Source organism: Lagopus muta, chromosome 5, assembly GCF_023343835.1.
Source record: "Lagopus muta isolate bLagMut1 chromosome 5, bLagMut1 primary, whole genome shotgun sequence".
NCBI classification, from domain to species: domain Eukaryota; kingdom Metazoa; phylum Chordata; class Aves; order Galliformes; family Phasianidae; genus Lagopus; species Lagopus muta.
The window spans coordinates 51,675,063-51,703,032 of NC_064437.1; the positions used below are offsets into that span (position 1 = coordinate 51,675,063).

The 27,970-nt window shown below is 35.5% G+C and overlaps 1 protein-coding gene across 5 annotated transcripts in view; it reads left to right on the forward strand.

Moving 5' to 3' along the window:
• The window catches only part of DNTT (DNA nucleotidylexotransferase), a 267,418-nt gene that overhangs the window by 105,784 nt on the left and 133,664 nt on the right, over nt 1-27,970 (forward strand). For 3 of the 5 annotated variants that reach the window (XR_007377187.1, XM_048945808.1, XM_048945806.1), the window contains exons 1-4: nt 7,954-8,156; nt 11,047-11,221; nt 17,114-17,242; nt 27,338-27,508. Coding sequence is in view for 2 of the 5 variants with exons in the window: in XM_048945808.1 (XP_048801765.1) it covers nt 7,954-8,156; nt 11,047-11,221; nt 17,114-17,242; nt 27,338-27,508 (678 nt within the window). In the remaining 3 variants the exon portion in view is untranslated. Of the gene's footprint in view, nt 1-7,953; nt 8,157-11,046; nt 11,222-17,113; nt 17,243-27,337; nt 27,509-27,970 lie in introns of those variants that run through there. The other 2 variants (XR_007377188.1, XR_007377189.1) reach the window with 1 other exon arrangement.

Genomic DNA, 27,970 nt, shown 5'->3' on the forward strand with positions numbered 1-27,970 from the left:
TTGTGCCAAGCAGTATAACACAACCTTGAGAACAACTTAATCTTTGAATAGATACGAATACGGCTGAAGTTGTCAGTTACTTTTCTTCCTTTGTTAATCCTTTAAAACAACCACTTATCCTCAATTTCTAGTTCTCACTTTCACCCTTCTAGACAGTAGCATGTTTTGTTTATGCTGGTGTTGGTGCTGTATAGTATATCTGTGGGCAGCACAGCTGTGGAGGCAACATGAGGTGATGTGGTGGTGGTTTGCTGTGGAGCAGCAGGGAGAGTGCCCCACAGCCTTGTATCTCACCACAAAGGCTTGTGGGTTCTGTGTTTTGTTGTCTTTTAGTTTTGACTGGTGAGTAGTAAGGAGGATGCATATAAATAGTTATTTGTGTTTCTCCCAGCAAATACTACATCTCTCTCTATATACACATAAATTTATAACATTTGCGTTTAATTGTACATTATATTTTTGACACATTACAACTTTGTTCAGCTGTGTCTACTAGAGTGTATTTATTTGGGATATTTGTTAATGGCCTGTTTCATCTGTGCTTGCATTGTCCCTGTATCCTTGTCACCCTTCCTAGTCAGAACCCTTTTTTCCCTGAATAGAGCTGTCTTTTTCCACCGGCTCTGTGTTGGTGAGGAATGTTATTTTCTCTAATATTCCTTCCCTCAAATGTGAACCTTTAATTCCTTCTCAGAAAAACATGCTTTTATGGTAGGATTTGGGTAGTTCTTTTATCTTTCTTCTACTAGCATTCATCAATAAATACTTAGATTCTATTCCCTTTCATAAAGTTAGATGCAGCCAGCGCAGTAAAGGCTACTGCACAGCTGGTATTTATATTTTCTTCTGGTCCTCTGAGCTGACTCCATAGCTCTCCGTTTTCTACCTCCAACTTGATTTTTCAACACCTGCACAACAGGGAGAAGAAGATGAAGATATTTTACCTCATGTAACCTATATAACATTGGAAAAAGTAACCAGGAAGCCAATGAGTCTGCACAAAGGGGAAGATAGAATTACTTCTGACAGAGAATTTTCTGGATTTATTATACATGACAGTGTAGTGCTCTGCAGATTGTGCACCTTATTGGATGCTTACACAAGATAATGGAGAGGCAGACAAATTTCTATAGATAAAAAACCATAAGGTTTTAGCAAATTATAATTTTATTGGTGTTAACTGTATGGATTATGACACTTATGTGCAACGTATAACTTTTTTTTAGTCAAATCTGCATTTTTGGTTTTTATATTGAGTCCCATTTTACTTACGTAAGTAAGATTATCCTTAGTAATTACCTGAAGGTATCTTGGATTGCATTCCCACGCATCTAAAAGCAGGACTACACCATTATTTTCATGTTAGTAGTTCAATACTGTTGAATTATCTTCCTCCGCAGACTTATTCTTTGTGACACAATTTTGATAGGCATTCACTTTCAGCTGTCAAAGCTGTAGTCTGTGAAGAAGCCAGGATATAAGAACATGCATTCTCTGAAGCTCGCTGTGCCATTGATGGGCATGTTATGTAGGGGTATTCAGGGGCTCTAGGCAGTAAGGCTGCACTGCGCAATCTGATGGGTAAGATTATACTCTCTGTATTTATAGAAGCGCTGCATTTTAAGAAGCGCTATTTTTCTCAATGCCTCCTGTAAATGAATCAGTAGCCTGGCCTAACTACTGAATTCTACAGATTTCTCTAAGTCATCCTATTGAATCATTTGCTTTGGGTGATGAAAGCTGGGTGGCAGTTCAGCTTGAATCAGGCTTGTAGAAGAGCAGCCTGAAATACCTTGGAATGAGCCAGCCGTGTTTAGAAAGTAAATATTAATATTGTTTTTGTGTATATAATGCTTCTGGATCCACAGTTACCTGCTTCCTGTAAACTGTCTCAGCTTAGGTCTCTGTTTAAGTCTTAGGCCTTACTGTCCTCTAACTGGTTGTGATTCATTTTACAACATCGTAATTCCATGTTATCTCAACACAGTTAAATGAAATTAAGGTAAAATTTATCTCTGTTATGCTTATATTAACATCTTGATTTTCATTGTACTGTAATGTGTAGTGATCTGGCGAAAGACAAAGAAAATTATGAAATCCAATTGTTTCTTTAATAATATGCAAAGTGACTAAATCAAAATGTTTAAATTGTGAACAGCATGTATTTTTAGTAAAAAATTGTAAGAAAAAATAAGTAAAACTTATTTAACTAGTAAATTGTAAAAGAACAGCTTTTGCAAATAGATGTACAATTTTATATTCTTCCTGCTTCATTATATGTGATCATTTACTATTGGAGTAGAAAACGATTTTCTTTCTTAGTCTAAGAAAGATTGAAACTTGCTGAAGAAAAGTTCTTCAGTATAGTGTGATCTTCTGATTTGTCACTATTGACTCATCAGTTTAATTCACAGGTACATCATATGACTTTAAGTCTGACTTCTCATGTAGCAGAAAACAAGACTTCATTTCTTAAAGTTGATTATTCTCTGTGGTGGTAAACAGGGAAAAACTGAGAAGCTTATAAGATGAAATTATATTGATAAAGTAATTCAAAGGGATGGCAATATGCTGTTTCTTTGAATAATGCTTCAAAACTTGTGATGACATTTCATAATAAGTAAATATGCATCATAAAATAACGGCATGAGAGTTGCATCTGTGATTTAGGAAGTCAGAAAGATCATGCTAAAGATTTTGACCTTAAAAACAACTAGGGGATGGTGTTTTTTTCTAATATGGATTGGTCAGCACAGTCACAGCTAAATCAGAATGCCAACCTGCACTGGGCCAGGGCTTGTAGGGGTTATCTGCAACTACAAACTTGACTTACTAGTCTTGAATTTTCTGCAAGATGAAATGAAGCCAGTTTTGAATTAGCCTGGAGGGGGAAGGAAGGAGGAGGAAGAAGAAGAAGAAGGGGAGGAAAAAAAAAAAAAAAATTTGAGAAATTTTTACATGGTTGAGGAAAAAATTGCTTTCTTTGTATTGAAAGATAGAGCTTTCAGACCCAAGCTGTTGCTAGTTTGACATTTTTCTGCAGCATATTTGGGCATAGTGTGCAGAAAGACCACAGTTAGTACCTAGCATTGTGCTAACCATTACTCATTGCATTTGTTTAGTATGCTAGCAGCTGAGATGAGTTTTCTTATCTTGGTGTGATTTGCATAAAATTGTGATTTGTGTCTTTCTTCCTATCACATAATTTCTTTCATAAATTGTCTCCCCTCTGCAACAATTACTATCTTCAGTACTTGCTGTTATTTACTCTTACTGTATTACATGTTCTGATTATCACCTCAGTTTAATGATGTGTGATCTGCATTCCAAATAAGCTTTTATATACTCCTGAATATTGAGTATATAGTTAAAAGCATTGTAGAAAACTGGAAATAGAAATAATACTGGAAATAAGTTTTGTTTTGGCTGAAGAGCGTCTCTCTTTATTAGATGCATCATGCTTTACTATCTGTAAGTGTAGAAGTTATAAATCTCACTCATACTGCTGTTTACATATTTTGTAGTGTAAATAGCACTGCCATTATTTGCTGTGTTACTGCAAGATGTCTTGTACAAACTGGAAATTATTGTAGCAATGAATTAAAGTAGGATGCATGGCCAAAATGGCCTCCTTCTCAGTAGCATGGTGCTAAAGGAGCTGAGAAAGAAATGAGCTCATAAGATAAGAGTTAAGGATTTATAGTATTACCTTTTTATGTAAAAAGTTCATGAAATGTCCAGGAGCATTATTTAGTCATCACCAAGAAAGAAAAATAACCTTTTTATTTCAAGTACAGGCCATGCAACACCATTTGTGTGACACCTGATGTCCTAAAGTTTTTATGTCTGTTAATTCTCAGACAAGACAGTTTAAAAAAAAAAAACCAAAAACAAAAAACCTCACAATCCAAACCAGAAAACCTCTACCCTTGTAAACTGTGTTTGGCAGTGGTGTGTACCAGTTTAAGGGCTTGCCTGAACATGTATGTGAGTGGGATTACACAGATATGTCTCTTTATTGCTGAGAGGCTCACAAAGCTCTCATGAGAGCACAACATAAAGAAAACTACTGATGCACCAGCACAAAAATCAGAGGGTAGTCCAATAACAATCGCAGCAAGAAGCAGCAGCTACCATTAGTAGAGTAATCAAAGATTTCAATTGTCTGCTGCTGAAGGGAGAAACTGAAGGCAAAGTGGAAATGCTTCCAGGAATTAGGGGCATGAGTAGAAAGTAACTCATGCCAATGTTTGTCACCAATTACTTTTTCCATGTTGCAAGGGGGTACCCTATTCCTGTGCTTTATTGTTTATCACTTAATGTCACTTTTTCCTGTTTTTCTCAGAAAGGGCTTACAGGGGCAAACCCTTCCTATAAACAGCTGTGCATAGAATCAGTTAAAAAAGCTGTCAGTTCTTAGTATTATTTCTACATGGGCAATTTCTGAGATATCTCACTAAATTCATTCTTTTTATTCAGTTTTTCATCCTCAGTACAGGGAGAAAAAGAAGAGATCAGTAGCTATTCTGACCATGTGTATCAGAAATTTTATACGTTTGATGGCAGTGACTTCAAGATTTCATGTCCTCCCTTAAGCCTGCTCTATTTTTCATGCCAAATACTATGATACAGCCAAGTAATCACACTCAAAGCATCCTATCATTACTTTCCCAGACTTCTTGCTCACCTGGACGTATTACAGTGTTTGCAGTTTTTGATGTGAATCCCCCAAGCATATATACTTCAAAATATGTCAGCAGGTGCAATTTTTTTCCATGTAGAGGAATTAAGTGACACACCTTTACTTCATATGCACTTTCATGTCAGACCATTGAGTCAGACTGCTGTGTTAGAATCATTAACAATGATTCTAAAGAAAGTTGAGGAGAAGTGAATCTGTGAAACAACTGTGTGAGACTGTATTAAACTAACGTTAAATCAAAAACCAGAAAGGTATGCAATCACTTCTCTAGTTTTTATTGATGGTACTTAAGAGATGCTTTCCCGAAGGTTGGTGTCCTGCAGTGCTGCATTAAAAGCACCTGCCACCACTTCTGACTCTTCACAGGAAAACTATATAAAATAGGTAGGTAACATTTTATAAAATATTTATAGTGCAGTTCATATGAAAGTAGGGCACTGAAAGATTATCTGACAGAAATCCGGAAGGTGCAGTGAAAGCCTGTATGATTACATACATCGTGAGCAGCTGAACTGTGCTTCCCAGAAGCTGCTTTTTTCCCTCAAGGAACTCCCTTTGGAGTTGGATCAGCGCTGAAGGCTCAGGCCCAGCCCTGCAACAGTCACTGTCTGTGGGCTGCTTGACTGGCTGCTGCTTCACACTGAAATATCTCTTTCTTAATCTGTGTCTATGATAGTTCGCAACACTGATCTGCAGCAACAACATCTGAATGGAGAAACATGTTCTAGATTTCCCTTCAGGGACTTGAGCCACCCTAAAGGTCAGGAGTTTGGAAGAGCTGCAGTGAGCTAGAGAAAGGTGCTGTGGTTTTAGGCCACTGATCATGTGTAGTGAGGGTGAAGTGTTGCTTGTGCCTTTAGGCTGTTGATCCCAAATGTGAAGTGTTCTGTGTGGTACCCTGATTCAGGCAGGAGAATGCTGTATAATAAACAACAGACTCACTTTTTTTCTCTGCTGTATTTGCTCTTTCCCAAAAGTCTGTTCTACTTTCTGTGTTAAAAAATATTATAATGCAAGGTTGTAGAAGAGCAGATTATTTGCTCAGCTGGGATATGGAAATGCTGTTAATTTTAGAAGGTGTGCTTAATAAAATTGCATCACTGACAGAGACATTTCCATGACATTATGCTGTACTTATTAGACAAAGAAGACCTTTTTGCATTAGGTTCAAAGACAGAAATTGATTTCCAAAGGAGCCAGATACCTAACTGACTTTGATTTTGAAAATCTCAGTAGGCCTCCATTTGCATCTTTTTTGCACCTAAATATCCTTGAAAATCCAACTCAAGAGTTATAAGGATAACACAAAGGAATAATAACTTATGTTTTTCATGCCAGAAGGGTTTTACTGGCAATGAGCATCTTGATGTTACACTGGGGAAAATTAGATGTGCATGTTTGAGAGCACTGAATTAATTATAACATAAAGTAAGACTTTGTTTAACATATGTAAAGAATCTGTTCTCAAATACGTTATTCCTTGCAGGGCTCAAGATAAACTATTTTACTAATGTAGGTGGGAAATGGCCAGTGTTCAATGGTTGATCAGTTGTCTAGAAAACACACGTGGAACAACCACAACAGATTGCTAAACCTTAATGCCAAATCCATCAATACTAATTTATTTCCCTGCCACTATTCTTTTGCTTAAGCCTTTTAAAGTCATCTTGTTCATTTTCTAGTTCCTACGAAAATATCTCACATAATTTAAAAATAACCTTGAAATGATTTATTTTGACTATCTTAATGTTATGAACCAGAAAGAGGAAAGATGTTTTGGCTTCTGGGTTATCCTTAGGCAATGAGAGAAATGAATGGAATCTAGTCTATGTACAGAACTACGTATATGTTTTTTTTATGGCCTCAGGAAAACCTCAGATGAAAGCTCTGTATTAATTTTTGATGGTTAGTTTCTTTATATCAGTGATAATACAGTTGAAACAGTATGAACTATAGGGCTGGGAAAATGTCAGTAATACCTTTTATATTTTAATTTTAAACCTGTGACCATAATTGCAGGAAACAGGTTTTGAGTCATTTTTCCACAACTCAGGTTTTATATCCATCCATGATAAAATGACTGAAAATAAAGTTGATAGATCTGACTCAGGCAGGGTTTTTCACCTTGCTTCCTCTCCTGAACATGAGCAATAAGAATTGCAAGATATAACATTTCCGACAAATTCTGAAGGACTGGCAAAAACTAAATTCTCTGCTACACTAAAAATAAAAATCTAACTTGACATAGAAATGGGGCTATTTACCACTGAAGCAGTATTTGTGCTGAAATAGATGCACATATAGTAAACTTGGTTGTTTGCACTCACTTTGTGCTGTTGGAAATTCAGGGTCATATCTAAATGGATCCAACTTGATGAAGCATGTCTGCAATAGATTTTAGTGAAGTTTTCTGATGACCAGTACTGTACGCTCCAGGACAGGATGGTACATAGCCTCCATAATCTCCTATGTACTTAGGGAATCACTGGGTGCTTAAAAGCAGGAATTAATTTCCTCTACTGTACCTGATGCAGATAGCAATACATTCCGGATCAGGTAGTAGAAAGCATTGGCAGCAAAGTTGCTGTGTGCCAAAGCTACATTTAAACTTACCTCTGATGTTTTCTTTTTCTCTTCAATTATCTTATTTTTAAAGCAACAATTTATTTTATTTCACTTCAAAAGTTTAGTTTACTCTCTTAGAAGACTATTTTTTTTTTTTTTTAAAATCAAAGACTTAATTGCATAGGTATGACAACTGAACAGACTTGCATTCTAAAACATATTTGTATACTGTTATTAGGATGTATTTTTCTAAGACATGGCTAATAAGAAATGATAGGAAGAATTTATTAATATATTGAAAGCCAGTGTTCCCTGAAGTTTGGAAAAGTAAGGCTTGGAAAAATATTGAAAGAAGAACTAATGAAATTGTGCAATTAAACCAGCAGAAGATAATGCTGGTTATTTTAAATCTTCATTTGCCATGATTGATATTAGTCTGTGAAAGCTTCATCCAAAAAATGTCTGTTTGAAGGAATTAAAATATATTTTCTACCTCTCTGGAACACTTCTGTGCAAGTTGTCTTAGTAGTTGGTAATGTTTATGCTTATGTAGCATTTGTTTTTTATTTCAAAGGGGAAACAAAGTAAAATTACTTCAATGGGTGGCAACCTTAGATACAGCTGCTGCCTGGCAGAAAGCTAGTTAGTTTCCTTTTATCAAAGTGAAAACACTTCTACCTTGCACCATGGAGAGGATCAGACCTCCAACCATAGCTTCCCAGAGGAAGAGGCAGAAGGGAATGTATTCCCCAAAACTTTCCTGTGATTATGAAATAAAATTCAATAAGCTTGTCATTTTCATTGTGCAGAGGAAGATGGGGATGACCAGAAGGACGTTTTTGATGGAGCTGGCAAGAAGCAAAGGTTTCAGAGTAGAGAGTGAGCTAAGGTAGGAAAATGTTTATATTCCTAGAGATAGCATTAGTGATGCTGCTTGGAACATTTCAGTGCAGTAAATGCATTAATTCAAATGACTGCAGTTGAAGTTTTTGCATATATATTTTGTGGATGTACTTTGCTCTTCCCACTCTAATAATGCTTCAGTTTTCAATATATATTAGTAAAACATGATTCATTTTTGCTATCTGCTGGATAGAGAGTTAGCAGGACACAAACACCAGCAAAAATTCTTGGTTTTACCTCAAAAAGTAATGCTTCCAAATTTTCTCAGGGCTGCCAATCCTAACATGTTTGCCCTTATCAGTCTACTGTTTCTCATGTGGAAAATAAAATAAAAAAAAAATATGTAAAGTTTGAGCATGTGAATGTTTCTCATGAGACTTGTTTCTGTGCATTTGTATAATTTCAAGCAAATAATGAATAATGTCTCTACCTGACCTAAGCCACTATTTATTTGCCCCTTGAAGTCAGGTTATCTTTATTATAAATTCAATGTCCAGTTCCTGAAATGAAAAATAAATACGTGGGATGAAAAACGCAGGTTTTGTAGGGGCATTTCCCCACAGCATCTCTAGTATTCTATAATCCGATTTTCTTCTGAGTAAAACCTTCCTATGAGATTTGTGGTTACTGGTTGCTTTAGTGCAGTTTGGGGGAGTACTGAGAAAAGGCCTAGGAATGAAACTCTGCAGGTTGTTTCCACACTGTTGCATTCCAGTGTGAAGATATAATCCAGTGGCAGATTTATATGGTGAGGCTTAAATAAGCCCTACTCGTTTTGAAGGAAGCCTTCCTCCAAATACTACTTTTCATGAGTGCGAGTTAATTGTTATGTAGTTTTCTGAAACCTACATAATTATGTAGTCTTTCTGAAAAGCTGAAATGAAAACCAAGTATTGATCATATCTCTGCATCTGTTTGCATGTAGTATGCACCTAGGTCTTTCCTGTAAAAAAGTCATTTCCACAGATTTTTCAGTCTCATCAAGTTTGAAAGACTGAGGAAGGAAGATATTTGTAAAGCAAGTTGCTATTTGGTATTGATCAGAAACAGGTGATTAGTTCTGATAGAAAATTAATTGAATTTTCAGGAAATAAAATGAACTGGTCTATTCTAAATCACATATTAACAATCTGAAGCCTGAGTAGAGGGTTTATCTAGGCTGCTTTGACACAGTTATTTATTGCTAGTGTTTAAGACTTCCTGTAAATTGCATGCAACTCAGGTGCTGTGTTTAATTTCAACTTAGCTGCTAATAGATAAAACAAATATTTAACTGTTGATTTTTTTTTTTTTGTATTTAGAAATGCAAGAGGAAATGCTAAATTTTTTATGTTCTGTGCCAAGAAGAAAGCATAGCTGTACAGGTACCAGAGGAAACTGGTGTGCCTCAGCTAAACAGCTGCTGCGAGCATAGTGATGGCAAAGTTCCCAGATCTGTAGCTTGGTACAAATACATTACATATGAATATTTTATACAAAATGAAATAAACCACAGGAAGCAGAAGTTTTATGTCTCTAACTGAATTTTTTTTTGGCTCAAGTAAAGATATCACAGTTTAAGTAACGTAGAACTAAGTAGGGTTAAATAATAAAAAAAATCATTTAATAGAGAGTAACATAACCTAGATTTGCTGTCTTTCAGATTAAAATACATTGGGCAGAAGAGAGTGATTTTGCTATACCATGACACTTTTCTAATTTCTAAAGCATAGCATAGTCAACAAATTCTTTATCTTTACACTGGAAGAGTTATATGGTAACACTTTTGTGGTTTGCTCTATAGCTGTGGCTAGAGACTAAATCAAATTAGTGACTATTGGTGTGACCTGGGGTCACTGGGACAGACTAGGATATTTTGTTGGTTTCCAGAATGTATTTTGTTTGGAAAAGTTCTGCAGGCAACCTGTCTCTAGCAGTTAGCACAGGTGATGTAACTGTAGTGCAAGACCATACTCAACAGCCATCTCTGCAGTGGTGTTCTGTCTTCTTGGTGTGGCTGGTGGCTTAACTTCCAGGTGGTATGGAAAGACTGTGAAGCAATCCATCAAGTCCATGAGAGTTGGGCTCCAGGTCTCTTTGAAAACTCCTGTATGTGGATGCAGCTGTCCATAGAATGGACTTTGCAGGCAGATATGGAGTTCTGCAGGTGTCATCTTCATCATGAAATATGATGGCACTCTTTCTGAAGATACCCTGAACCATCAAAATAAACTTAGTGTAAAAACCTTTGTGCCACTGTATTTTTAATCAGTGTTCACATAACTGCTTTGTAATTTATTGAATAATAATTCAAACTGAAAATTTCATACAAAACTAGGATATCAAATTTGTAAAAGACTGACATCTTAGTAACAAAGAAGAGTGAGCACATAATTTGTAAGATTTATCTCAGTTATGTGTAAAGAGCTTAATGCAAGTACATAAAAGATAACTTTCAAAGAAATATTACCAGCTACAAAGCATTAAAGAATAATTGTTAACAGCCTTTTTCAATACTGTGTAAAGCTTTCCTCCATTGTTTGGAAATCTAGAGAGGGAGGTTGTCAGGTACTGTAAAGTTTTTTCATTATAATAATGCTTGTGCAAGCCAAATATTTTCAGAGTTGCAAAAAGACGTGTAATAAGATGGTATCTTACAGAAATGCCTAAAGAAAGAAAATGCTGCACTTACATGAGTTGTCAGGATAAAGTCTTTCCTCAAAGCAGACTCAGTAACTGGAATAGACATATTGTGATATAAAAATGCATCTGCTTTCCACATCCTAACATAAAATGTATACAGCAATTTTCAGGAAATGCATGGTAGGTAAATATGGAAATAGCATTTCTGTAGCTGGATTCAGGAAGAAAACTACTTTTTCTGTATTTCTTGACAGTGACTCTGTCACTCATATTGTGGCTGAGAATAACTCTTACGCAGAGGTGCTGGAATGGCTGAAGGGACAGGCTGTGGGTGACAGCTCCAGATTTGAAATACTGGATGTTTCCTGGCTCACAGCCTGCATGGAAATGGGAAGACCAGTTGATTTGGAAATGAAGTATCGCCTTGTGGTAAGATGGGTGTGAATGTAATATGAATGCAGTGTTGTTCAAAGTGAATGACTGTGATTTATTTATTTAACATATATACCTCCACAATTCTATTGCAATGCAATTTTGGAATTTAAATACATTTTTTCATACAGTTATTTCAATGACACTGCTTTAACAAATTAAGAGGAAGACCTACCATACCATTTCCAACAACCAAATCTCAGTGTCTGGTAATGCTAAGTGTCTTGCTCTCACATATTACGAACTGAAATGATATCCGTTGTTCCTGCAATAAGGGTGATATTAAAAGGGAAATATCTATCAATAAAGTTTGTGCTTTGTTGTGGTGCTTGTGATATTTCCACAAATACTTTAACATCACAGTAGATGTCCCTCTGAGATGAATGTATTTTAATAGCCTTCCGGTAGAACACTTTGCATATTCAAAATGGTACAAAAACATGAAAACCTTTGTTTTTTGAAACGATCAGGTAACTGTGATTATTTAGGGACCTGTGAGGGCTGCAGCAGTTTGCAGGCGTACATATTAAACTATTGGCTCCATAAAGTAAAACTGTGATTAAAAAATTAAGGTATCATTATCTTGCGTTATCTGTCAATTTGAGCTGCAATTTGGAGGTTATTGCAAATCTGAGGCTGATTATTTGGTAGTGTTTGACCTTGAAGCATTGAATGACAATGCATTTTACTCTGATCTATTTCTGACAAAATTGTGCTCTAATTTTCCAAACTGGAAGATAGTATGAAATGGTGATATACAATAACTCTAGTGCAGATTGTAAATAACAACTGTGTCCAGGGATGCCCATGAATTCTGCACAGTGTGACAATATCAGGTGCCACTGGGCTATGAAATAGGCCCTGTGATATGCCAGAATGTGTGCCTTCCACTGTCTTAACAAGAACTTAAGCTGCACACCAATGGATGTGGACTGGCAAAGAAATTAATTTATGCATCAGAAGAGTTACAAGTCTGATCTAACCCTCTCTGAAGTGAAGAATTCTTGCTGATTTTAGAGGGCCTCAATTTGTCTCTATGTGAATGATGACCCTGTTGCAAAATAATAATGGGAATGCTTGTGAATGCTACAAACACAGAAGCATATGCGGTGTATATCTTCTTGTTAGGCATAGGATGCTTGAATATTAAGAAACAACATCCCACTTTTTTCTTCCTCATCCTAATTTTTAAAATATGAAATATGATTTATAAACATCACCTTTCGCCAATAAAAAATGTCTTCTAAATAATTCTTCAGTCAGTTTTAATTGCCAGAAACTATTCCTCAGGGTCTTCCACTTAAGAGTTACTGTTTAATGACACTTCAAAAATGAAGAATACATCAGATGGAGCTGTTGCTCTCAGATGCAACATAATTCCATGACAGAACACATGTTTATATTTGCAACACTTCCAATTAAGTACTCTTGCAGTATATTTGCAGTATTTCCTGTGAATCTGCTGGAGGGAGAATATACTCAGGTAATTACCACAAAGCAGGAGAAAACCCACAAAAAAAACCCTATGTAATTTCTTAGAAAAACAGTTCATAAAAACACAAATACTGGGAATGTGAAAAATGTCTCAAAACAAGAAACAAATCCTAAGCAGAATATTGTGAATTTTGTTGGATGTTTTACATCAGGATTTAAAAGTAATCTAAAACGCCTTCTTAAAAACCAATGGATTCAGGTTTCTCAGAAAATATCCTTTTCCCTTTTCAAACAACCTTTTCCCTTTGTCTTTCTCCAGAATGTCTCAAATTATCCTAATGCTGCTACTGCTTCTTTTTTAATTTAAATAAATGAGAGATTTTCTTTTATATAAAAATGTCCTTTTGGAATACTGCTAGAGCAGACCATTGGTTATATTTTGGCTCTGCGAGTGCAAGCTTTTATTTTTATTAAAACTTTAAGATTTAATGCTGATAAATGTACAGTGCAGTAAGCAAGCCAATGACAGCTGTAATGTGAACTTTAAAACCAGTCTTAATTATACAGTGGCTGTCAAGTAATAAATAACTTTGTAAAGCAATCAAGGAAGGAATTGAAAAGATTCTAGAATTTCAGCAAATTTAAAAATATTTTCAATACTGTTTTTCTGCTTTAAGATGAAAGGACTGAAGTAAAGTTTAATTTTCTTTTTAAGTACCAGGCTAAGCTTGTGCATAATTTAACTTAATTGGATTTTCACTGAATACAAATTTGGTCCATTGTGTCAGCCTAGTACAATGTGAAATGGAAGTAAATTAACAAACCTCTAATTCAGACTATCATGAACGTTTTTAAGAAAAAGAAATGGATTGCAGTAAATGAATGTGTGGGATGAAATTTCATTACAGGTAAGTTGGAGGTAAAAATTTCCGTTAATATCAGTTGCAATGAGATTTTATCTATCAGATTTTGTAGTAGCCTATTTGGAAGGTATTTTTTTCTTCAGGACACTTGTTTTAACGCACTGTGGAGAAGAAATGTCCTTCTCTATGCAAAACGGGGAATGAAGTCAGTGTTACAGATCATTAACTAATATATTAATTATAATTGTCATTACAGTACACCTTTCTCTGATTGTGAATGATTGGAGTGATGCTCTGGTGTTAAAATGATTTATATAGTATAAAAGGCTGGGTGACAAAAGGTGGGCTGGTCTGAATCTTTGGTGGTCCATTCAGTAACAGTTGACTTTTATAGTCAATAGCCACCACGTAATTTTTCAGGCCCCATGGTGTGGTGTCTGCTCATCTGCTTCAAAGAGAAATAAAAATATTTCTCTAGTTGAGAAATGTCTTTCTCCTGCTGAGCAAAGAGCTGCATTTTTTGAAGTGTAAAATCCACTGCAAGCAGGTGGATATTCTGGTCAATAACCTGAGAGGAGAAACAAAGGCTTTGTGAGGACATCCCAGTATTAGAAAGTACTGATGCTTCCTGAGTTATGGAAAAGGAAGAGTTAGAGGGAAGCTTTCAGACTGCTAAAAAATCAAACAAAACAACAAAAAAATCAAACCCACTGATGGGCACCCACACCAACCTCAGGATCTGTTCTGTGCTAGACTGTCTCTGCCTTTTCCGCACTAAGAACCTGGAAGTTTGCTTTTCTCTCTTCAGATCCTTTTCTTTCTCCTTTTCTTTCTTTCTTTTTTTTTTTTTTTCTTCTTTTATTTTGTTTGAAAGGCAAACAGATTTATTTCCTTAAACAAAGGATCTCCCCATATATTAGGAGAAGGTACCACATGTTTTCATCCTTTGCTGCATCATGTGTCAGGCAACTCACATTTAACATTTTCCTGAGTGTCTCACTCTATTGCCCTGTGAAAGAGAAGAGGCTGTAACTAATAGAAGAAATCCTTCATACTGACAAGTTTGAGTTTCCCAGAAAATAAAAAAAACTTACCAACTAGCTGCCTTCTCTTCATAAAATGTGGGATATCAGCAGACTTTATTATTTGATCAATGCTGTCTGGACTTCACAAAGTTGCTGGCTCTTGAATAATGTGGCCTGATGCAGCCTGTAATATCTGCACAACTTATTCACTGCTGCTGCATTTTCCCTCTTTGTTATTTCTATTATATTTCAATTGTTTTGTGGTTTGTTTGTTTTTAAATTTGCTTTGTTCTTTGTCAAGACATCCTCTATAAGATTCATTTTGCACCTAAGCCTCTCTGCTGTAAAAATTAATTCTGACTTTCTTTTCTCTGCCATGTGGGAAATGGCACTGTGCAGGTATGCCAGTGTGACTGTGTCCACAGTTACAGTAGCATGGACATGGGGTGTAAATGATAACTGCCTTTAGCAAGCAGGCTGTCTACCTGTTTGGACGTTTTTCAGCAGCTGTCCCTTTGTAATTTACCATAATTTTCTCTTTAGTATAATGGAGATATTTGAAAAAAATAAAATGATTTTTTTAATGCTTATATTTTTCTCATACATGTGATACTACCAATTATTTTGAGGCGATGTGAGTTTCCAAGATTGCTTGTACTACACTATAGTTTTCCCTGGGCTAAATTTTAGGACTGTCCCATAATCTGTACAAATTGTATTCTCCCATCTGTTCTTCCCACCAATAAGCAATATACTTCTTGTTTCCTGATGATAGGAGATCATCTCTGTGGTTATCGTACAGGCATCATAGTATTTCTTACGAATTACATTATAGTAATTACAGTTTGCTAGACATTTTTTCTGCTGATTTCTAGCCTGAGTTTCTTCTATTGTCTATATAACTATGTCCTGCTATTTAGAAACATAGCTACTGCTGGACGACATCCAAGAAAAATGCTTGGATATCTTTGCTAGGGCAGGTGCAGAATATTCATGCCAGTCTACCACCCTCTTAAATACTTAGTTACTGTATTCATTTTTCAATCCTCAATTAATATTACCTAGGTAATGCTACATGTAGGCCTATTCTTCTTAGCTAGTGTGTCTAGGTCTTAATGAGAGTAACAGCTAATTATATATTCTATTCAGTAAAATGCTGTTCAGTCTTTTCATCTGGCGCTGTCATTTCAAACAGTATATTGGCTATAATCAATCATAGTTTATATGACTTATAATCAATTGTAAAGTGTAATTCATGAAGGTGTACAGGAGTGGATGAGTAGAGTTGTTGATTCTGACTGAAACCCATCTTGGTCTTACATATAATTTCCTTCTTTTCAGTGTATACTAAGAAAACTGCCATGTAATTCAGCATTCCTTCAACTGCGCAAGCATGTGCCTCTTGTGTGTGTGTGAATATTATTATTTAACTGCTCTGAATCAAATGCAAGGGCAATTTAGCATGAAAATATTTGTGTGTGTGTGGAGAGTGTATGCGCGTATTTAAAGGTTTGCCTATCATAGATATTATCTTTATGCCTGCATTTCTTTTGACAATGGGAAGAAAGGGGTCATCATTCAGTCGCTGGGTCAAAAATTTTCTCTGTGCATCTATGTGAATTTTTTTTTCATTAAACAATTTCCCTGTGGTTTTTGGATAATAAAGCACAATATATTTCTGACAATCTGCCAAATCTTTTTAGACAAAATGACAAATAGCAAAAAACCCATAGAAGTGCTGAGAACACTTTGGGAGTTTTCAAAATATTTGAGATTTGAGTACTTCCTCTGATAGCAAAGCAATCAAAATACTGGTCACGTAAAGTATTGGAAAAGCTGCTGCCAGGTTTTCTTTTTCCAGTTGCTAACAGATCAGGACTCTTGAACAGTGAGGACTTTCTTTTGCCAGTGGGGATGTGACTCTGGATATTCTGTGTTTCAGTGGAATTCCTTTTGCACCTTGCTACAGAGTCTCCTGAGGTGGATTGTTGACTTTTTGTTGATACTGGTCCATTTTGTACGAAACAAAATTAGGGGAAAAGAGAATGAACATGTCGGCCTCATGGTTAAAAGCCCCCTCAAGGAAGATTTCACAGCTGGCACCTTCCCTTTGTTCAGATGAACACCTGAAAATAATGTCTGAGTTGGGTCAATATATCTTTTTGACAACTACTTAATTTAGATACAGATCAAAAAGTGAATTGTCTACATTCTTTTTCTTCTCTGAGTAACTTCCCTGATTTTGTATCAAATCTAGTGTTTTCTGGAAAAATACACCTTTTCTTTCAACCTTATCTACTTTTAAAATCTTGTAGCTTTTAAATTTTACTGCAAGAAATGGCAGTGCCATTGAAAACTCTCTGCAAGAACTTACCACGGAAAATGAAGAATTCAGGCAGTCAACACATAAACTTTTAATATCAGTGGAGCATATGTGATACTAGAAGTTTTTCCTAGGAAGATGTAAGAACATTATTATTCTCTAGCTGCATTAACAGCTATATATTTCAGGCTCATTTAATGTATTTATTTTGTCATTTTAAGCTATTTGTCTATTTTCGTATTAGGAACAAGCAGAGCAATATCCTACTCTGAAAAGACCTGAATCGGAAGTGTCATCATTTACTGCAAGCAAAGTATCACAGTACTCATGTCAAAGAAAGACAACCTTAAATAACTGCAACAAGAAATTCACAGTAAGTCATATTTCTTCCATGAAAGAAAAAAAAGTTAAATAATTAATACATCCATACTGTCCTCATCAAATTCATAAGTTAAAAAGCACAATTATAGCAATAAAAAAGGTATGTCTGCCATATTTAAATTGAATGCTAGCTTGAGTTCATTTTATGGGTGCTTTTGAAAATACTGTGAATCTTTATACAAATAGCCTGTAAATGCATATATATATATATATTTTAAAACAAATGATAGAATGGCATTCTGAAAATATCATTTGGTCTTGCCTTTTATTTAACAAGATGGAAGCGATGATAAGCAAATTTTGCTTTTGGGCAATTCAAGATATTTCCTAATTTCTTTGTTCCCTTATCTTTTATCCAAGTATTCAGTAATTTTAAATGTATGCTTCAGATTTCTTGCTGCTTAACTATGAAAGTAGATTGGTATAGTTACTTTTACATGACAAAAAGAAAATATATTGTTCACTTAAATGGATCTTGTTTAATGCTCTTACCATTATACAGTTCAGGAGGCATGAAGAATCTGAGTCATGTGGTCTAAATTCCTCTTAAGTTACTTTACGTAATGGCTCCTCTTGACTGTCTCTAAACAGTTGGTGATGACCAGTCAATAGGAAACATTTGTCACAGAGTTTTCAGTGCAATTTGTCTGAATAAATCTGGCGTATAGTTCAACTATAATATGAAACTCCTCTTAATCTTTTTTAGTTTTATTATTTATTTAGTTATTATTTATAACTGTCATGCTAGATTGTGTGTGATTATAAATACATACTAATCATACAAATAAGTAATATTTATTAGATTTAGATAAAAAGAATAAGATCAGGTAACAATGATTTGTGAATAAGTAACATTTACGATATAAATATTAAGAGCCCTGGGAATTCAGAACTAACACTAAATTTAGGAGCAATTCCAAAATGTCATGATCTGGAATGAGCAGGTCAAAATTAACCTGAATTTTACATTGCAGTGATTCTTTGAAATAATCATCAAGTGTACTAATTATATAATAGCACTTATAGTGCACAAGTAGATTAAACTGTTTCATTACAAAATTTCCCTTTTTGAGCAACTTGATCAGAATTTGATCCTGCTTTGATCATCATCTTGGACTAGAACCCTGCTGAAGTTCCTTCCAACTTCAGTGATTCCAACATTACCAAACCGCTGCCAGTGGTTACTGTGTCTTGCCTCCTGCTAAAAAAGACAAAGTTGTGTATTACTGTTATTGTTTAACCTTCTGAAAGTAGTAACTCCTTTTTGCTGTTTACAAAAATCATGTTCATCCTGCTTTAGGGGAAGATGTAATACGGGCTAAAGATTCTGTAAAAGACGGCTTTCCGGAAGAGGTGAAATAAGGACCTTATTTCTACACTTGCTTAAAATGATGGAATGTAGTAGTCCTTTTGAATGTGAATGGCTCTTTGTTGAAGTTCCTGTAGTAGGACATTATTTGTCAGTTCATTCAGAAGGTGAAAAACATAATTCTGATGAATAATGACCATGTACAATGGCTACTTCTATAAGATATGAAGCTGTAGTGATATTTATTTCTTTAAGATGCTGGTCACAAAAGGATCTGGAAAATGGCTTTCCTTTTATGATGATACATTTAAAAATTAAGAGATCAGGTGTTAAAAGAAAATTTATTTGCAAGTTCTTGCATTACTTTTCCCTTTCCAGATATCGAGAAATATAACTCTGCTTCAGGAAAAGGGGAAAAGGTTTTATGTTGAGGCAGGGAAGATTTAGATTGGATGTCAGGGGGAAGTTCGTTAGAGAGTGGTGAGGTGCTGGAACAGGCTGCCTAGAGAGGTTGTCGATGTCCTGTCCCTAGAGGTATTCAAGGCCACATTGGATGGGACCCTGAGCAGCCTGGTCTAGTAATGAATGGAAGGTTGGTGGACCTGCATGTAGCAGAGGGGTGGAGATTCGTGATCCTTGAGGACTCTTCCAACCCTGGCCATTCGGTGATTCTGTGAGTCATAGGGCTTGTCTTCACACTGTTGAATTCCTGAATGTAGTCCAAGATTCAGTTCAATCTTCAGTGGAAAATTGTGATAACAGCAACAGATTTATTGAATGGTTTCTGTTATGCTTGTGTTTCAAGAGATAAAGTGTCCTAAAATTACTTCCAGGTTTATTGCAGTAGCTTTAATGTCAGATTATAACTTGTATTTGATGAATGAATTTAGCTGAACAAATTAGAAGGATTGCAGTTCAATAACTAATAAGCTGAGACTTCCTTCAGATATCCTAGATATCAAACATTTCTGAATATGAGTAGATATTAGGTTTTCTAAATGACAAAGATGGCAGTTTTTCATCCTTCTACTTCGAGAGAAACTGTTCCGAATTCATGCAGTATTTTATTTCCGGAGGTGGCACTGGACAAGTTGATAATGCATAAATATCTGTCTAGCATCTGTGCCTTGAAAGTCATAGCGTAACTCATTAGGACTTTTGCTCTTTTTCTTCACCACCAAAGCTTGCAGTGACAGCTGAAGGCCTAGGTGTTTATGGACAGCAGCAGTCCGCACATTTCCTGGAGACCTGCCAGTTTGTCTGCATAATGTCACAGGATTTTGGCTTCCATTTTTTGATGTTATTTTGTGGATTAAACTTGTAATTCATATTCTTGAGTAAAATTGTTCCAAAAGATTTTTCAGTGGAAGCTCTTAGCAAATGCACTGAAGCGTTGGTATAATTCATTGTGTATGCTGTGGGCTGCCAACCATTTAATGACAGATTTTTCCTGGCTCAGTGCCGTACATTCAAAAAATTAGATCCAATCAGTCTTGAATTATGTTTTGATGATATTTTGTTATAACAACTTCATATTGTGAGACATAGTTGAGAGAGAGTTCAATTTTCTTAGATTTTCTCCTTTCTTCTGTCAGCTGGAAAATTCTGGGTTTTGATATTGCCTAGTAGAAGGGCACAAAGTTATTATTTGCTTATGCATTCTTGGATGAACTCACAATTTTTCCTTTTTCTGGACTGTGTCATGATGCTCTGTATCAAGTTCTTTTGAATGAGAAGCAGTTAAGTTTGAGAAAGACTGGTATTTACTGTTGACATCTTTTTGTCTCTTTGTAAAGGCAAGAGAACAGTTGCTAATATATCAGTGACATGCATACAGTCAGGAACTGAATGTGCTAATTCCTGGGGGAGACATGCTGAAGACTTTAATTCTGGAGATAAAACTGCAATTAGTGAGAAGTTTTTATTGAAAGTAAAATTATATATTTCAGAATAAAATACCATTTACGAAAATCAAATGGCAGTGAGATTTGGTAGAAACGAGGACAATGACATGTTTAGTACATGTTAAATTTCTATGTTTGGCTGTTTAATGTTTCCTTTATAATGTAAGATCTGGGAAAGAACTTAAAGTTGCAGCAAACTGATTTTTATGTCATGGAAGAAGCTACAGCATGGTTGACAAAAAATGGTGCAGATTTTCATGACCATGTTCTGTATGAAGTAAATCCCCACTCAAATTATTTTTTCAAGCCGAGAATAGTGCTGCAAATCCCATTGTTTGTATAAAAAGTAGATCAAATATGTCAAATTACATGTCAAGGACAAGAGTATGGCGTTGTGTGGCAGCTTATGGAAAGGAAACTCCCTCTGATTTGTGAAGTCTCATGCATTTTTGTGTTACACATACTGTGGCCTCATGATCCACAGCTTAGAACATATTGCCATGGCATTACTGATTTGCATGATTCGGAAGTGCACCTGAGTATGTAGCTTGGACTGCAGCTGTTCCAAATGAATGAACACATAAAACAAAAGGGCAAATCATTTCACCCAGAGTTTCCACTGTAACATGTTTATCTTAAGTTTGCCTTAAATGTTAATGCTATTCTCTGGTAATATTATTATAACATTCTTCTCTGCTGCTTTTGTAAATAGTTAGCCATTCTTTTCCTGTCTTGCTGAAAATATACACTTGGTGGCTGCACATGGTAAAATAAATGGAGTCATTCTGCTTCGCTCAAGGGGGTTTGTTGAATTTGAATATTAATACCAGCCAGCAACAAAATTCAGAAAGACATTCTTCTGTGAAGAAAATACAATCAAATTCTTACAGAAGAAACTAATTAAGTCAAAGGCAAATGGTTCTGTGATTCTGAGGCTTATTTCTAATGCTTCTGAGTGTTACTCTACGTAGGCTGTTACTCACAGTAATGAGAACGTAAATGTTTAGCATGGGAAAATGCCTGGTTTTCTTTCCATTTTGCTAGAGAAAAAAATAATCCATATTTTATTTTCTCTTCTTTTTTTTTTTTTTTTTTTTTTTTACCTAAAGAAATACACATCAGTTATATCAGCGGTTGAAATACTTGTTATTATTCCATTTTAAGGCCTCGGGAAAGTCTAATGAACTTGAGAATTCTGTAGGTAGAAAACCAACTAACTGAATACACACTAAATAACACAAACAGACTTACTGACATAGCTTACTTCAATTAAGTAGTATCATGGACGTTATAATACACATTATTCTCTTTCTGTTTTTTTTTTACGTCTCTCAGCTCCTTTGTTTCTTCAGTTGATGTAACATGACACAGTAAAATCTTTAGACCTGAGCAAGTATTGGGCTTTTCTGTTCAGTTTAGGAAATTCAGAAAAGTTTAGATTGAAACAAAATGGATCATTTAATTTATATGGAAATTGCTTTCATTAATTCTACAGCTTGACTCAGATTTTTGAATTCTTGAAATAAGAACTTGAAATGATTTATTTTGCTCCTCTGTGTATATAAAATGTATACATAAACATTCCAACTCTTCCCTTTGGGTTTTAGAATTAGGATTGACGCTGGAGAAAGTTCAAAGAAAATTATTTGAATGTCTTGGTCATTCTAAATCTCCATTCTTATATCACTTTGGTTAACTTTGAAGAAATCTGGGCAACAGCAATTTTATGAGAACCAGAACCTACCCTATGGGTTTACTACTTATTTAATAAACGAGGAGTTAAACAGTGATTGAGAGAAAAAGCAGTTCCATTCAACTCGCTGCTCTTAATATAAAAGTATAGGTAGTAAGGTATAATGTGAGATTTCTTATTTCCTTTCTTTTTGTTTAGCGCACTTAAATATTTATCTCTTCAGTGGGTTAAGTTCACCTCTATAGTAGTACGATATTGTTCATTTGTGCTGCACTTGCAGGCTCAGGTAAGACGGGGTCTTTTTTTTTATAAGGAATGCTGAACAATTCATGCCCTGGAGGCTTTACAGCCCCAGTAGACAGCAAATGAAAAATAGCAAGGGAAACACTGGCAGGGAGGTCTGAACTTTCCAAGTTCACAAGGCAGAAGAACAGTAGATACAGGTGTGAAAATAAGACAAGTGATGTGCCCATGAAGCTGTAATGCTTTACTTATAAAATAGATTAGATTTAATATACTTTTTCAAAATATCTTCCATTTGATATTTTTCAATTTAATAATGGAAGTGTCTGTTTTTACAAAAATTTTAGACCATGGTTAAAAAATATTGCAAGTAATAGTGGGACTGATCTGAAAGCCTTAATGTTAGAATAAGGATATTACGAAGCATAACCTGGAACTATTAACTGTTTTTGCTTTCCTGAAATGTGAGTGGCCTCATGCACTCCGATATTCGTGTTGAAAATGCTTCAGGAAACAGAAAATAGCAATGCACTAGAAGTTTATTTTTGAGAATTATTCCAATTTATTAGTTGATAATCTTGTTTTGTATTTTGATTCTACTGTAATTTCTAGCTTCTATAAGCTAATATTTTATTGTGCATTTTTACCTGTTTCTTACTCATGTTATGGCATTTTTAGTATTTATCTTAAGACTTAAGTACTAAATATTAAATAAGCTTCAAAATTTCTGTCAGCACATTGAGCCTCTTTTAACATAAATCAAAATCCTTTTGTACTTTTGCAACTGACAAGTATTTATCTTGAAGCCCATCCCATCCCCAAATATTCCCATAGCCTAAGTCTCATTCACATACATTTCAGTTTCAGGCTCAGATGGGCCGTTTTTGATAAGCAGCTTTCAGAATAATACAAAGCTGAAATGTAGCTCAGCTATCTTTTACATTTAATTAAAACAGTCTCTACAGAATACTCCAGAGGTTAAGAAAACCCTCCATGTTAAAAATCTTAGAAATTTACTTTCCTTTTTAAACTAGTATTTGTTAAACAGGCAATCTGAGTATTCATCTAACTCATAAAGAAGCTACGCGGTGCTTTCTATACAAAGTACTGAAGCTTAGAGTAACACTAGGGGTTAATAACTTTCTTTTTTATATCACCGTAGATAGATTTAATGAGTTATCTTAAATATTGAGATATGTGTATATGTTATATGTGAGTTATCTTTGTCCAGAGAAGGGCAACGAAACTGGTGAGGGGTCTGGAGCACAAGTCTTATGAGGAGCGGTTGAGGGAGCTGGGATTGTTTAGTCTGGAGAAGAGGAGGCTCAGGGCACTGTACAACTTCCTGAAGGGAGATGGTGGTGAAGAGGGATTTGGCCTCTTCTCCCAGGCAACGAACAGGATCCAGGGAAATGGCCGCAAATTGTACCAGAGGAGATTTAGGTTAGACGTGAGGAAAAACTTTTTATCTCAGAGTGGTCAGGCATTGGAATGGCTGCCCAGGGAGGTGGTGGAGTCGCCATTCCTGGCAGTGTTCAAGAGGCGTCTGGATGAGGAGCTGCAAGATATGTTTTAGTAGCTTGTGGTAGCAGTGGTAAAGAGAAGATGGTTGGACTAGATGATCTTATAGGTTGTTTCCAACCTTGCGATTATATGGTTCTATCTTATATATCCCAGAGGTCCCTTCCAACCTGGGCCCTTCTGTGTCTGTGATATTGCAAGCTTTTTCTCAGCTAATGTAGGAATTCCATGTCCTTTCCCCACCTGGAATATTTTCCAGTATGTACTAAAACACTGAATAGGCTGTAACTCCACTTGAAGATCAGTTACTTCTATTTTATGTATTTTTTTAAAAGCAGAAAGATTATATAAAAAAGAATATCAAAAGCAGTTCTATGTAAAAAGGTAGGTTTGTAATTAATTGCAGCATTTTCAAGCAGTGTTTTGTACAGGGAATAATGCATATTCAGTACTATTTAATTGTTTATTTAAAATAGCTTAATGAGCTCTGCGAAGGCAGGAAAACATTGAATAATGCAAACTAGAATAATAAAAATGCTTTAATTGTTTTCTCATTGACTGACTGTCAACAGTCTCTGAGTACAATGGTACATGTGACTGCTTTTTTCAATAATGGTGGGGATACAGCTTTCCTGTAGACTGCCCACACACCAATAGAAAGGGGATAGTGCCTCTATCAAACAGTGATGTTGGTATATGCAGATACATTTATCGTTATGGCTGATTCTTTAGCGTAGAATGTCTGTTTAAATGCCCACAAAAGAGTACTACTATTGGAGGTGAGAGGAAGCTTACACAGACTTTTCAAGTTTCCTAATCTAGAAGATAGCTTTCTTAGTCTGTCATTACTGCATCCTGCTGAACAAGTATTTACAAGAGTTGTTTTCTGTGGGTGTGTTTGTATAGATTATTTTAAAAGGAGGCAACTACCGTAACTTTTTTATCAATTCCTGGTTTATGCTGGTGTCAATCTGCGCTATTTGTTGCCAGATATTTGTTTCCTCAGCATTCATGTGCTTTTGAGCATACATTGTAAGGAGAGAACAGAAAGAGCAACTGTAATTTTGTGAGTGGAAATGTAAACTTCACTTGAAGAAAAGTGACTTTAGTATTATGAAACTAAGAATAGTAGTATCTACAAAGATATTTTCCTAAATAGTAAGAAAGATTCTTTGAAACTGCTGAAGACTAAGAAGATTAAGAACTTGAAAGAACACCCAAACAAAATAAACACAGCAGCATAGAAAACATCTGACCACTTCGGTTCTGTACTGCTGAGGGCTAGCTGAAAAAACTCCCAGATCGTACATCTTTCTAAACAGATCTTTCCCAAGATGTCTACGATAAATTGTTATATGGAATTGCACTGCACTTATTAAACAGCCAAATAAGTGTGCAGCTAAGTGGAGGATTCCTTGGTGAGATGGACAACTGATGACCAATCTTTAGACTTTCTTGACTACTTAATAATTCTTTAATCACAAAGTCTTAATTGTTTCTTTAACAATCTTAATTATTGAGAGTTCACTCAGAAAGCAGAACCCTATTTATTTCAGTAAAGTCTTCACTGGAACCAACCAGCTAAAGAGAATTGCATGTATGAGCTCTCCTAGAAGATAAATAGGCTTGTGAAATATTGTTCTATGAGAGAAAAGAGGAAAAGGTCTATTTCAACAAGGGAGCTTAAGAACAGAGAATGAGCTGTTGAATTAATGTCTTAAGTCTTATTAATAGCTATCAGACAAATGAGTTGATAGATGCAAAACATCCTGTAGGTTGACCATGTATTAACTGGGAATACAAAAAGAACCAGAGAACAATAAAAATGTCATCCGTAAAGGGATTGCAAATCTGTAGTAAAATGCCTGCTTCACTATTTTCATAGCATTTTTTACAGATGTGAAGAGAAAGATGCAGAATGCTTTGTCATGGTTGCACTGAAAAAAAGTGTTTTTGTTCAACTGAGGTATCTGTTTCTTCTGAAGATGTATTGTCAGACCAATTGAGATCTCAGGAGATCTAATAAGAGGAAAGCTTTGCAGATCCTAGGGTCTGTGGATATGTTTTCTTTAAAGCAAAGCCTTTCATTTACTTTGAGACCATACTGTTAATAGTTTGAACAATATAATGTGTCAGATGATCTGTTTTTCTAGAACTCACCAAGCTGAACTAAAAATAACAAGTAAACAATCTACACTCACTGTGAAAGGCATATTTACTTTTAATAACTTTTCTGTTTTTATTATCTTAGAGACTGTAGCTCAAGAGTGGTGGTGGAAGTGGTTTTGAATAGATCAGGCTGATTCCTTTGATGCAGGATATGAAATTCTATTCTCAACTCTGTGGGTGTAACAAAGGAATCACTTCACTGGGTTTGCCATCATGGCAGTGAGTAGTATTGGGACTGACATCCTGTTCACCTGGAAGTATTATGCATGTGGTATTTTGGATGCCTAGGGCCTGTATCTTGACTTTACCTTCTCATATAAAGTACGTTATTGCTACAATAAAAATCAAAGTAAATTCTAAGACTTTTTAAAACAGTTCAAAGGGGAATTTAATTACTAGTTAATTACTTACCCAAGGGCAGGAAAAATCTGTTTAATCTTTTCCACTCCTACTATTCATTTCAGTCATTGTAGTAAATCATCTGCTGTCTCCTGGTATATGTATCACAGGGTGATTACTCATTGTTATTCTTAAAACTTTTCTGATGAGCTTCTTGAAATACATCTTAGTGAAATGCAATTGCAGTCAGATGCACACTGTCAGCCACTTCTTTATTATTTTGTGATGTCTTATTGGTTGAAGAATCAACAGGAGTAAGTTGGAAGACAGGAAGGATACTCAGCCGCCTCATAAATACGGGATGTATGGTGCTTTCAAGACTTGGATCAGCTTGCTACTCTTGAGAATCTGATGAGTAAGAATGGGATCTCCTGCTGGGATGCAAGGCTCTTTGTCGTGCAGGAACTTCAGGGGTCTTTCTAATAGTGTTTGTTTATGGTCTGCAATTAGTCTGTCCAATCCCACCTGAATGGTGCACAGGGTCATCCCTAAGATCCAGGTGTGGGATTTTAGATATGTATTTTGAACAGCCAAAGTCTCTTCTGGCAATGGTACATTCTGCAAATCTGAGAAAAAAACATTTAATTTTGCCACACTGGAATAAATTGAGGTTTTTTTGCAGGGCTTCATTAAGAACGTGGTCTTCCAGATTCTAGTCAGCTGGAAGCCTTTAGAAGTTTTTACCTTAAAGTGATTATGTGATGATGCTGAATTTTTGTGATGATCTCCATCTTTTCACACTATTATAATTAAGTCTTTCTTGACTTGGCATACAAAGTAACTCTTCTAATGAGTGTACTGAATAGCTTGCACTAATTTTGTTTCTACCCTCTTTCTCTCTTCTCCCAGGATGCCTTTGAAATAATGGCTGAAAATTATGAATTCAAAGAAAATGAAATATTCTGCCTGGAATTTCTGAGAGCAGCTTCTGTGCTGAAATCTCTTCCGTTTCCAGTAACCAGCATGAAAGATATACAGGGGTTGCCCTGCATGGGAGACAGAGTCAGAGATGTTATTGAGGTAACATACCTCTGCATTTGCAGCCAATTGATCTTTTCAGATCTACTTTTAGAGGTCACAGAATACAGCATTAATATTTGTATGCATTTACTCAACTGTGTGTATTTTCTTTAGTAACAATATATTATCCTTGAGACTAGGAATTCAATGATTCCTTGAATGCTTTTATAGTAACATAAAGTTCTAAAACAGAATGCTTTCTCTTATGAATAAAGTTAAATCACAAATAAGTGCAAATAAATAATGCAGTGTGAGAGTTATATGCAATTTTTAAGAACCCGCTCTGATTTGAATGTGACAGTTTAACAATAATAGTTTTGCTTATGTAACTTCTGCCCTTGGCAACATCACTTTTCTCACCTGAATGCTTTATTGGAAATACAATTTTTGCCAAACTGGTAAATATTTTAGGAATTTAATGTTAAATCCTAACTTGCTCTGAATCAGATCAGAGCCTTTTAT